General features: G+C 37.3%; 1 protein-coding gene across 1 annotated transcript; it reads left to right on the top strand.

The window, feature by feature from the left end:
* Positions 1 to 11,160: 11,160 nt before the first annotated feature.
* On the top strand, positions 11,161 to 12,276 carry LOC111911223 (uncharacterized). The gene has a single exon (XM_023907003.2). The coding sequence runs from the start codon at positions 11,161 to 11,163 to the stop codon at positions 12,274 to 12,276; it is 1,116 nt and encodes a 371-aa protein (XP_023762771.2).
* Positions 12,277 to 13,806: the final 1,530 nt, after the last annotated feature.

The following is a 13,806-nucleotide window of genomic DNA, read 5'->3' as shown; positions in this document are numbered from 1 at the left end:
CATGTCTTTTCATTTCCATGAGATCCATGGGTTAAAGCTCCATGGAGTATCCATGGACTTTCCAAGCCAGCCTAGCCCATTCCAAATAAGCATTAGCCCACACTATATAAATATAAGAGCCTATATTTGATTAGTAATGCTTTTGATCTCTAAATTAATTCTAGATTAATTATAGATCAATACTAATTAATAATATGATTTTATATTAATATATTAGAACTTATAATATATTAATAAATCATAACTTATACTATTCTCAAAAGATTATCCATAAATTGTTCGGGTGACGTGCAACCCAAATGGACCATGCCGGGTTGGGTCAAGTACATACCAAATATAGTTATGGACTTAGACACTATATCCAACAGTCTCCCACTTGGATAAGTCTAATAACTATAGTTGCAAGTATGACTTCAGGAACCGATCAGCAATTGTAGCTCTTTAAACTCTGTTGAACTATGTAGCGCCATTTGAGATAAGTGATCATATAACCCTCTGTTCTAGATATCAGCCGTACAAATACATGGAATATGGTCTTGCTTATTGTCCAACATTTGTTTCCCGATTTTCGATTTGTTTGACATAGAACTTAACTGAACACATCAATTTAGTTCTGACCGGGCCCGGTACATAGGTCAAAACAAAATCATCGAGGGGCCCAGATATCACTTCTAATCCTAGAAGGAACAGATAAACTTCGACTCATATGTTTGCTCTACTACTTGTTGAATTACACACAAAAGCACGGTTTATAACATCGAGTTACCAATGCGTTTTCGTGCAATCAATGCATAACCAACTCCTAGGCAACAAATCATATCTCTAGGTTTGAAGACTTATATGATATTACCGTCTCACGATCACTCGAGATGAATTCCATGAAGTGATACAAGTGAGCGTAGGTTGAATCCAATACTCATAACTTATGAGCACTCGTGAGTGCTATAGCCCCACTTTGTCTAACATCTTAGACCTCTACAAGCAAACCCATGATAGTCTTGATTCATATCTACTTCCAACATATGACCGACTGTGGAGAGTTTGAATAATATGATATAAACCATAACATAATTATTTTGGAAGTCAAAACATGCAAAAAGAAATAATAGTAAACGATTGACAAGAGATAGCCACACTTTACTCATAAATAACAACTTTTATTTATCATCAAATGTCAATTACATTTTATAAATTTCAGGATTATCTAACTACTAAACTAATATCATCCTTCAGCCCTATGCTCCAAGCATGCTGGAGATGCTTAACCCGAGTCAGTCCCTTCGAGAGGGGATCTGCTGGGTTCACATCCGATGATACCCTCTTTGCCATGAGGATTCCTTCTTCTATTCGATGTCTGATGAAGTGATATTTTCTGTCAATGTGTCTGGATCTCCCATGATCTCTTGGTTCCTTGGCTAAGGCAACCGCACTATTGCTGTCACATAAGATCTCCATTGGTTCCTTTATAGCTGGTACAACTCCAAGGTCTCCGATGAAGTTCTTAAGCCATATAGCCTCCTTTACTGCCTCGCTTGCTGCTATATACTTTGATTCACAAGTGGAATCAGCCACTGTCTCCTGCTTGGAACTTTTCCAAGTAATTGCCCCTCCGTTTAGGGTAAAGACCCAGCCCGACTGAGAGCAGAAATTATCCCTGTCAGTCTGAAAGCTAGCATCACTATACCCTACAACTCTCAAGTCATCACTCCCACCAAGGGTAAGGACCCGGTCCTTAGTCCTTCGCAGGTACTTAAGAATATTCTTTATAGTCCAGTGTGCCATGCGAGGGTTCCTCTGATACCTGCTAACCATGATTAAAGCAAAGGCTACATCAGGTCGAGTACACATCATAGCATATATGATCGATCCTACAGCTGAAGCATAATGTATTCGACTCATTTCTGCTATCTCAGCCTCTGTACTTGGACTCTGAGTTTTACTTGGTATGGCATTACACTGGATAGGTAACTCACCTTTCTTGGAGTTATGCATGTTGAACCTTTTCAACACTTTGTCCACATAGGTGCTTTGACTAAGTCAAATTAGTCTTTTACTCATGTTTCTCAAAATCCTTATCCCTAGGATATAGGCAGCTTCTCCAAGGTCCTTCATAGCGAAACACTTCCCAAGCCAAAACCTTTACTTCCTGCAGGGTTGGGATGTTATTTCCTATGAGTAGTATGTCATCCACATACAGCACCAGAAAGCTGACTATACTCCCACTAGCCTTGACATAGACACAAGATTCATCTTCACTTCTTGAAAAACCAAATTCTTTGACTTTCTCATCAAAGCAAAGATTCCATCTGCGAGGTGCCTGTTTCAATCCATAAATGGATTTATCGAGCTTACACACTCTATTGGGGTACTCTGTACTGACAAAACCCTCTGGCTGAACCATGTAAGCATCTTCAGCCAACTTTCCATTAAGGAAAGCGGTTTTAACATCCATTTGCCATATTTCATAGTCATGAAATGCAACAATGGCTAACAGAACCCTAATAGACTTAATCTTGGCCACTGGTGAAAAGGTTTCATCATACTCAACTCCCGGAGTTTAAGAATAACCCTTTGCAACCAGTCGTGCCTTATAAGTGTGTACATTACCATCCATGTCGGTCTTCTTCTTGAAGATCCATTTGCACCTAACTATCTTACGATCAGGTACATTGTCAACCAAGTTCCAAACTTGATTGTCATACATGGATTGTATCTCGCTATCCATAGCCTCTTTCCATTTAGCAGCCTCAGGGCCTGCCATGGCTTCCGTGTAGCTGTTAGGCTCATCCAGATTTACCAGTGTGTTATCACTGATAAGTGTCTCACTTTTTGTAGTAATATGGAACCCATAATAATGCTCAGGTGCATTCCTAACTCTAGTGGAACGCCTCAGAGGTATAGATTCTTCAGTCTGCTCAACAGGAATTTCCTCCTCAGGTTGAGGGCTAGGGTTTGAGGTTCCTTCACCACTTGACTCTTGAATTTCCTCAAGGTCAATTTGCCTCCCACTGTCTCCTTGGCTCATGAATTCTCTCTCTCTCGAAAGAATCCTCTTCTTGCTACAAAGACCACATTATCACTGGATCTGTAGAAGATGTAGCCAAAGGATTTCTGTGGATAGCTGATGAAAATACACCTTTCGTTTCGGGGTTCGAGCTTATCGTGAGTCTCGCATCTCACGAAAGCCTCACAACCCCAAATCTTGATGTGGTCTAGATTGGGAACTTTTCCAGTCCACACCTTGTGAGGTGTTTTGGCAACCTTCTTTGTAAGGACTATATTAAGGATATGGGCGGCAGTCTCTAAGGCATACCCCCAAAATGAGATTGGTAGCGAATCTCAGCTCATCATGGAACGAACCATGTCCATCAAGGTCCGATTGCACCTCTCAGCTACACCATTCAACTGTGGTGTCCTAGGAGGTGTCAATTGTGAGACAATCCCACAATCCTTAAGATAGTCAAGGAACTCAGTACTAAGATACTCACCACCACGATCGGATCGAAGCATCTTAATGTTCCTACCCTACTGATTCTCCACTTCTTTCTTAAACTCTTTGAATTTCTCAAAGGTTTCTGACTTATGCTTGATTAAGTAGACATATCCATATCTACTAAAATCATCAGTAAAAGTCACATACAACCGATTATCATCTCTTGTGGCAGTTCTGAAGGGTCCACACACATCTGAGTGTATGAGGTCCAACAAACCTTCATCCCTAGCACAAGTGCCAGTAAAAGGTGACTTTGTCATTTTACCAAGCAAACAAGATTCAAAACTATCATCTGACTTCAGGTCAAATGACTCCAAGACTCCATCTTTTTGGAGTTGGCCTATGTGTTTCTTGCTTACATGTCCAAGACAATGCCATAAACATGCTTTATCTAAGCTAGTGGAAGAGTCAATACACAATACATTATTTCCAAGATTATCTACAGCAGATACAGTTTCATACACACCATCACAAGGTAATGCTTTAAAATAAAGAACATTATTAAAGAAAGCATCAATACTACCATTATTATTATCAAAATAAAAAGGTAAAACCTTGTTTATACAATGCATTAAAGGAAATAACATTTCTTGCCATTTCTGGAAAATAATAACATTTATTCAAATCTAATGTAAACCCACTATTTAGCACTAAGGAACAAACTCCTATCTTGGTGACAGGTGAAGCTTTCCTGTTACCCATGATCAAGTTTATCTTTCCCTACTCTACATTCTCACTTCTTCTTAGTCCCTGCAACTCACAGCATATATGAATACCGCAACCTGTATCAAGGAACCAAGACTTAGAATGACGTGAGTTATTAGACAATATAGTGTATATACCTGCATGGTTGGGTTTTACTTTCCCATCCTTCAAATATTGCTGGTACTTTAGGCAGTTTCGCTTCCAGTGCAACTTTTCATGGCAATAGAAGCATTCAGCCTCATTAGGGTTAGCAGAAGGAGTGACAAAACCTTTCGTGGTTTTGCTTGAAGAGGAGTCTTCAAGGGTCTTACCCTTGGTACCCTTAGAAGGGTTCTTTCTCTTCTTCCCTTTGCCATGCCCGATTGCCAAGACATTGGCCGCAGTTGGAGTAGGAGTAGGAGTAGTAACAACCGACTTACCCTTTAGACCATTTTCGGCGGTCTTCAAGAGTACTTGAAGTTTGCTGAGGGTGACTTCTTCCTTGTTCATGTGATATGTCATGCGGAATTGATCATAACACGATGGTAAGGAGTGAAAAATGATGTCTATTTCTAACTCCTTGCAGAATTTCACATTCAGCTTCAGTAAACGGTCCACATACCTTTGCATTTTCTGCATGTGGCCCATGATGGGTTCACCATCCTTCATTCGGGTTGTTATCATGGAGGATATTATTTCATATCGCTCTTGATGAGCACTTTGATGGTAGCGATCCATCAAGTCTTGGTGCATCTCAAAAGGATAATAGTCATCATAGGACTTTTGGAGCTCGGCTGTCATAGTGGCCATCATGATGCATGCCACTTTTGTAGCATCTCTTTCATGTACCTCATATTCAGCAAGCTCTTCAGGAGTAGCAGTTGGCTCGAGTACCTTCAGCTCCTTGTCGAGAACATATTCTTTGTTCTCATACCGAGTGACCATCCTAATGTTTCTGATCCAATCAGTAAAGTTGGATCCATCAAAGATGACTCTCCCACAAAGATTCATGAGAGAGAAGGAGCTAGTAGGGTTTGAGCCAGAAGCATTGTTATTGGAAGACATCTGAAAAGAAGAGGGAATAAATTAGATTAGATATAGAGATAGTCCTTAATAAAACACCCAAATGTAATATTAAGGCTAGGACCCAACACAATATTTTATAACTTAGAAGAGGGATGCCATAATCTAAGCTATAAGATATTTGAAGGTAGGTGAATGACGATTCACCAATTTCCACCATGAAAAATGAAATATTTAATTAGGCTTTAATTGATTTAGAAACTCCTAGATTCTTTGAGATTCATTGAACTTTCTTCAATGGCATGTTTCAATCTCGAGTGTGCCCTTCAAGTTTTGTGACTGGGATGCCGAGGATCACAAAACAAGGTGTGAAGTAACCATGCAAATTACTTGGTACCCTTAATGTATTACCCCTCAATCGATGTGCCGGTTAACCACACATGTTCCATCGATACTATGATAAACATTAAGTCACCCTTTACCTACCTTGTTAAGTTCAAGTTAGTGTGCCGGTTAACCACACACGCTCCACTAACGACTTAAACAAAGTGTAATGTATAATTTCATGGATTAGCACCTTATTCACATTTTCCTAAAATAACTAAGATTGGGAATTTAATAAGGTTTAGTTACTTTAGTATTATCATTATATTTTTAATGAGAATTAATAAGTCCTTGTCCTACCCGTTCGGCTAACGACGTTCCACCGATCAAGGAAGCAATGGGTGAGAGTGGACACCCATTAAGTTGCCATTTTATAGGCAACAACCTTATACCTCTCCCCCCTTATAGACCGGCTTCGTGAATAAGGCGTACTAGCGGTAAGACGACTTGATCTTATACATATATATATATATATATATATATATATATATATATATATATATATATATATATATATATTATTAACTTATAATATTATAGAGTATAAGGGTTGAATTTTAACTTTTAAAATTCTAAGGGTTGGAACTAAAGTTTTAATCATGACTTTACTTGTTCCAAAACTTGAGGGCAAGTTTTGTAAACTTTCAAAACTTTTCATTTCTTATAACTTATGAATTTAATTGAGTATTAAAAGTGAAGACTCTTCATTTTAATAACCCTTGTGTTCTTTTAATGGTTTTTATTAAAGTTTGACCTTTGGATTTCCATAACTTGAGGACAAGTTATGGACTCCATTAAAACACATAATGATCATGAATTTAAACTACCAAGTAGGTTACAAACAATTCCTATGATCATCTAATCTTCATAAGTTCAAGAACATGAATATGAACATTTCAAGAATCATAAATTACTTATAAAACTTGTAATTTTTTATAATAGCCATTGTAAATGGATTAGCATAAACATTACACCATCTAAAACAAGTTTTATACCACCAAAATTAGTTTAGAGTAATGTTTCTAGTCCATTTCCAGCAGCAAAACAAGAGAAACTGCATTCTGCAAGCTAAACTCGTCGAGTTCCCTAAGGAACTCGTCGAGTTCATGTGTTAACTCATGAACTCGGCGAGGTTTTGGCCAGAACTCGTCGACTTTTGCAATCTGTACAGTTTTAGTTTTTGAAAAACCAACTTTTGCATCAAGTATCATACAAACAAGCCTAGGGTCTGATACCACTGATGGGTTTTGAGCATTCTAACACTCCTATGGTGTACAAGTAACCCTAGAAACCTTGGATCTATGTCTGACTAAGATACATGAAAATAATTGTTTTTCCAAGGTTCTTATCCTATCTAGCATGGCATGAGGAACTTGAATCAAATAAAGCTAGTAGAATTACTTACCTTGTACTTGTAGTTGAATGCTTGGAGTTTTAGAGCCTAGAACCAATAGTGTGGATGCCTCAAATGGAAATCACAAATCACCACAAACTTGGAACTTTGAGAGAATAGTAATCACCTTTCTTGAAATCGGACCTCTTACTTTACGCACCATAACTAGTGTGATTTCAAGAACCAAAGCCTCCTTTATATAGTGTGGTGGATTAGGGTTACATCCATGTAAACCCTAATACCCATGTCTTTTCATTTCCATGAGATCCATGGGTTAAAGCTCCATGGAGTATCCATGGACTTTCCAAGCAAGCCTAGCCAATTCCAAATAAGCATTAGCCCACACTAGATAAATATAATAGCCCATATTTGATTAGTAATGCTTTTGATCTCTAAATTAATTGTAGATTAATTATAGATTAATACTAACTAATAATATGATTTTATATTAATATATTAGAACTTATAATATATTAATAAATCATAATTTATACTATTCTCAAGAGATTATCCATAAATTGTTTGGGTGAAGTGCAACCCAAATGGACCATGCCGGGTCGGGTCAAGTACATACCAAATATAGTTATGGACTTAGACACTATATCCAACACAAAGTACCAACACACTACAAAACAAACAAAGCATGCAAATATGAGCCTTCAACTTAACTAGGTCGCCTCGTAGGGCCTACAGCTTATCTGGACCACTCTATGAGCCTTCGGCATGACTGGACCACCTCGTAGGGCGTACAGCCTATCCAGACCGCTCACCGGGCCATCGGCATGACTGGACCGCCTCGTAGGGCCTACAGCCTATCCAGACCACACCGAGTGTCTTGGCCTTCAACACAAAGCAAGACTGCCTCAACCCAAACAAAATATGTCGGGATATGCAATAGATAAACATAAACACCGAACCAACAAATACATATAATCATTCAGATTTACTAATCAACCATATGCTAGCATAACACTATTCTAACTATGATAAATAATCTAGTGGATTGGCGTTGGTGTCTTCGACCCACGAGTACAGTGAGGAAAACTCACCTCTTAGTCTAAAAAGGTATCTGACAGAACATAGCTCTAAATGACAACACAACTGGTCACCTAAACACCAAATAATGACCAATATCAGATACCACTCAAATTACCTAAAATAGCCATAAGTCTAACTTGGTCAAATGTCAAATTTCATGGTCTACAAACAAGCCGAGTCAACCTAGCTGAGTCAACTTAGTTGAGTACACTGGGTGTACTCATCTGTATGCGGGGCATACCCTTCTTGACCAAGAAATTAGGACTTTGACCGCTTACGTGCAGTGTAACATTTGGTACGCCCAGCTTACACACTTGGTCAACCCCTTTTCTCATTAAGAGCTTAATACATCAAGTCCTTACGTCCAAAATCAAATCCAAGCCCAAAATAACATCTTTGACCATAAATTTTCCAACTTTATGGTCTTGCATGGCCAATAAGTGCTTAGCACTAATAACCTTAACTACTTAACCCATTAAGACCTTGTAAATCATGCATGGAAGGGAAGAAATGATCAAGACCACATTTTTATGCTTCTAAGCATTTCAAAACGTCTGAAAGGACAACTTAAATTGATTGGAGTAGCTTATACTCAAAATACCAAACTAACGGGACCAAAAGGACACAAACTTCATAGCTAGCTTAGATCTATGCATAGCTTCATCAAGTTCAAAGATTTTTACCTCCAAATGATGCCAAATGGTGATGAGATTCTGGATCCAAAGAGTCCTACTCCTCCAAGATGATCTTCTCTTCTTCCTCTCTCCTTCAAAGTAGCAAAAACACACACACAAAGCTTAAGAGTGCTAAAAAAATGGATTACGGTTTGCTTGGGGACGAAGGTGGGTTGGAGGCTAATGAAAGAAGGTAGGTTGGGGACTTAAGGATGTTTAAATAGGGTCCAAACCCTAAAAATTAAGGCTTGGTAATCATGCACATACGCCCTGCGTATGTTAGGTACCCCCAATGTACGTGACCTCGAGCTAATAATAAGTTACAAAAATGTCACTATGGGCCATTTTGTAACATTTCTCATACATAGGGGCTAAATACAATAAATCATCATACTTAGGGTTTAATTTGGAAATACCTCATCAACGGGATGTCACATAAGTGCTTAATCCTTTCAGATCAAAGCCCAAAATCTCAGATCTACCCTTTCACACTGACTTAATGGATTAAGTTTGCTACTTTACCCATTAGAACTTCATACCAAGGATAGATCTAACATTCTATGTCCATTAAGTCCTTAAGAAGGCTATATCTTGAGCATGAACACAAGATACACCAAACATGGTCCTTTTTCTTACTATACGAAAGTCTAATGAGTCGATGATCTGATGCACTGCTTTGAGGACAAGGTAAATGATGTGTGAGGCTTTCGTCTAGGATGTGTTATATTCCTGTTGTCTAATAATTTCAACACAAAAGGGCTCGAAATTGAATGATCATATAACTCAACCCAAATCTGGATCGTATGTGTAATTAATAGGTGCATTGATTAGCTTGCAAATTTGATCAATATGTAACAGATAATTTTGAATAAACAAATGAAGAGAAAGAAACCAGTGATGTCATTAATAGATATAGAGGACAAAAACGGAAGGTTCGTGAGATTGTAATTCTCCATGTGGACATATAACGGTCCTTCCCAATCCACATTTTGGAAGAGTGTGCAAATCCTCCAAAAATGTTGATATTCTATAGGGTTGGAATAACTATGAACTTATGGCTTCTGCAGCCACACTATGCATAACCGATGAACATGTCCCTAATATTTTCACTAATAAATTCAATGGTCTACCCTTCTACCATAAGTGTGAGTTCATCAGGAACCAACAACCTTACCACGACCATCTCATCCACCATTGATCTCCAGCTAACAACTCTAACACTAGAACTCTCTCCACTTTCTCTGTGTCTCCACCTAACCAACAACCTTACCTGACCAATCTCCTCGACCATCGATCTCTTATTCCTCCTCCTCTCACCCTAAAACTAGGACACTTATTTCAACACCGATCTCCTCTCTCTACCCATCAACTCTGATGTCTCTCTCTCCTGCAACTCTAGCATCTCTCTCCCTTGTTTCTTTCTTACCATCCACCAAAACCCTCGACAATGGTAGTAGTGATCTAGTGTAGCTGATTATACCCATAAGGTCATGGATAAGGGTCGGTATGGGCGTGAGTAGGGTAGCACTGATGGGGCCCATTACTGAATAATTAAAGTATATATTATAAGAAAAAAGATAAAATTTGGAAACGGGAAAAACAACGACAATATTATCAATTTGAACTTACTTAAACGGAGTTATATGGACGGTACAAAAGGAAGGGCCAAACACTACAAAAAATATGTTATTTAGTGGCACACAAAAAGTGCCATAAAAACCCCCCAAAAATTGTCAATAAAGGCTTCTTAGTGAATGAGCGACACACATAAGAAATACCACTAGAAACGCTCCACCTAAAACACTTTAGTGTCACTTTTTTGATGTGTTGCTGCAAACTTTTTGAGTTTTAGTGACACTTTTTTTATGCCACTACAACCCTTTTAGGTTTTAGTGACACTATTTTATGCCACTATATGTTTGCTAAAATAAAAACAATTTTCTTGTTTTTAGTAGCATATTTGTTTTAACAAAAAAAATCCATTTTTAGAAATTAGTTACAATTTTTTTCATTGGATTATAAATAGTGAAAACACAATTAAAGTAATAAATGAAAAACACAATATTACTACTTAAAACAAAAGTTAACTTGTTTAACAACAATACTCCCAATATCTAAAACAAATGACTTCAAAAATGTTAAATATAAATCTTTTACATGTAGCACATAAGGCTTCTCGGTGTGGTGCGGTATGAGACCGCGGTTGGCTGCCACGTGGGACAGAAACACCGCCCCCAGGGTGCGGTTTGGGGCGGTCGAGACCGCACTGCGGCCTTTAAAGACCGCGCTTTGTGATTGGCTGTTCCTTTCTTTCTTGACCGTTCAAAGATTCGTTCCATTTATTTATTTATTTTTATTATTTTTTTTTAACCTTTTACTCCATCTATATGTACATATCTTATCATTTTTACATTTATACAACCTTTAAACACATATCAATACAATCATTTTATCCATTTTTTTTTGAAAAAATGTCTTCTTCCAAAAGACCTAGCAAAGAAAAAACACCAGTCAGAAACACCAACATCCCAATACCTTCATTTGATCAACCGATTTTCTCACCTCCGTATTACCACTATGGCGGTATGTTTCCTTCTTTTCCACAACGACCAGGGCAACTACATCCACAAACACCACCTTCTTTTCCACAACCCGACCCGAATTTTAATCCATTTGATTTTTTGTCCCAACTCGAGTTTGTGCAACAAACACAAACACAACCAGAAATGGTCGTTTCTGATTCTGAACCGGAACTCGTTACAGAAACTCAGCCCACTCGAGCAACGAATAAAAGAAAAGAGAAGGCGGAGGCTAGATGTTGGGAACCTTTGGAAGCGTTGGTGTTGGCACAATCTTGGATCGATATTTCAGAAGACGCGACGGTTGGAAAAGACCAAAAGCATGACCGCTTTTGGATTCGCGTTTTACACAGGTTCCATAAAGGAATGAACCGTGGAGAATACCGTTCAAAACATCAAGTGTACTCCAAATGGGGGAAGATGAACAAGGAAGTCATGTTGTTTAATGACTTGTGGAACAACATGAAACGTCAATGGAAAAGTGGAGAAAGTGATGAAGTCATTTTGAAGAAAGCCTTGAAAGTGTATGAAAAAGAAAATCTGAAGGCTTTCAAGTTTCTTGAAGTTTGGAATTTTTTGAAAGATCACAGGAAATGGCTGAGTAGCAAAACATCTGACCAACATATCGACAGTGGGTCAAAACGCAGCAAAACATTTGAGTCCGACCACACTACATCAGATGCTCGTGTTCAGTTTGATCTGAACGAAGATGAACCTGTTCCAGTTTCACCACCTTCCCGACCATTGGGAAGAGACAAATCAAAAAGCAAAGGCAAAGGCAAAGCGTCGGATTCAGATGATTTGAAAGAAATGGGAACCGACATGAAGGATATAAAAGAGAGAATGGACAAGATTTTGAAAATTGCTTCTGAAAGAGAGCTTCGGAAACAAAGGGAGAGCGACATGCGAATACTAGCAATGGACACGTCGAATATGACCGGGGCCGAGCTTGAAGTGGTTTTGGCGATGAAGGAGGAAGTGAAAAACCGTTACATGAATCGTGGCTAATTTCTAGTTTTTTTTTTTTTCAAGTTTTTAATGGTTTCTAGTGTGTTTTTTTTTTAAAGTTGTTGGTTTTTTGTTTCTACTTTGTTTTTCTAAATTTTTAGGTTTTTTTTTAAATTAAGTAATGTATGGTATTTGTATTTTTAATTAATGAACTATTATGTTTTTAAAATTATGTTTTTTTTTATTAAAAAATAAGTTTTATTAAATTAAAATAGTTAACAAAAAAAAACAAAAAAAAAAAAGAAAAAAAAAATAAAACTAAAACTGTGGCACCACATCCTTGGTGTGACAAGAAACCACACTTAAGTGGTAAAATCCGACGTGGCGCTTACGTGGCGAGGGAGGGAATACGGTTTCGGTGGCACCACTCCCTCCAGCCTAAAACCTAAAACTATTAAACTAAGTACTTGGTGAAGAAACCCAAAAACTGATTGCAGATAAACTTTGCACATGACCATGATTGACACATGACATGTCGTGTGATGTTTGTACTATTGAAGAGTGACCTATATAAGATAAGAAAATTTAGATGAAATTTACAAGTTATAAGAACAATATAGTACATAGATATTACCCTTCGCTAAAAAAAACATGAGTGATCATTTATATTTTCCATACTTGGTTCAAACTAGAGTAAGACTAAATCCATGGTTGGTAAAGGATGAGGTGGCTTCAAGAACGCCTATGAAAATTCTCCTTACATAGATACAAAGATTATATACCTCATTAGAAAATTTATGTTGCAACTGTAACAATAGCTTCCAAATCTAGCATAATACAAATATTTGAAAGTAGATTAACATAAAAAAAAAATAAAGAACAACTTTTGGCCTGCAATTTTAAAAGAATAGGCACGTGTTTGGGGAAATATTAGTCACTAGAACAATCAGAATAGTTTCTATGGAGAATAACTAATTTACCGATGTCCTTTTCGTTTTAAGCACATCCCACATTTTATCTTTTAGTTAAGGGAATTTCATTGAATTATATGGTTGAAATAGGTAACAAAAGATCAACGAATACAAATCTATTACCAAAAAGCTTTTCCATGAGATTGAAAGTAAAGTTCTATCATGTGGTACTTGAATAAATTAACTTTACATTTATTTGGAAAATATCATTATATATGTTTTTCCATGTATGTTCATGTATACTACTAAAATATAAAAGATTATAGCAAGACAATATCTTAATAAGTGAAAAGTTTAGCAATTGAAAAGTATAATGTTCCATATAAATTATAAGCAGTAAATATTAAATGGAAGTTAAAGTGAAGGGAGGAGTTTAATTAAAAAAAAAAGCTCTTGTGGCATTTTCACAAACACTTGATATGCAATCTTATCTATTTAGGTTTGTAAGATATTACTTCAAATTTACACGACCTCCATTTTGAAAAGATAACAAAAAGGAAGCAATGGCTTGAGCCTGAGTTTTTCCTAGGTTATTGATTGGTCATCCTGTTTAGACCTTGTACATGAAATCCTCAAGGGAATTTAATGTATAACATGCTTGTAAGCACTTATTAGGATG

Source organism: Lactuca sativa, chromosome 8 (genome assembly GCF_002870075.4).
Source record: "Lactuca sativa cultivar Salinas chromosome 8, Lsat_Salinas_v11, whole genome shotgun sequence".
Classification (NCBI taxonomy): domain Eukaryota; kingdom Viridiplantae; phylum Streptophyta; class Magnoliopsida; order Asterales; family Asteraceae; genus Lactuca; species Lactuca sativa.
Note: the sequence above shows the minus strand (reverse complement) of the source record. Positions and strands in the feature narration are given on the sequence as shown.

What these genes read in the sequence shown, in the direction of transcription:
- LOC111911223 (XM_023907003.2), top strand. Translation starts at nt 11,161, where the DNA reads ATGTCTTCTTCCAAAAGACCTAGCAAAGAAAAAACACCAGTCAGAAAC.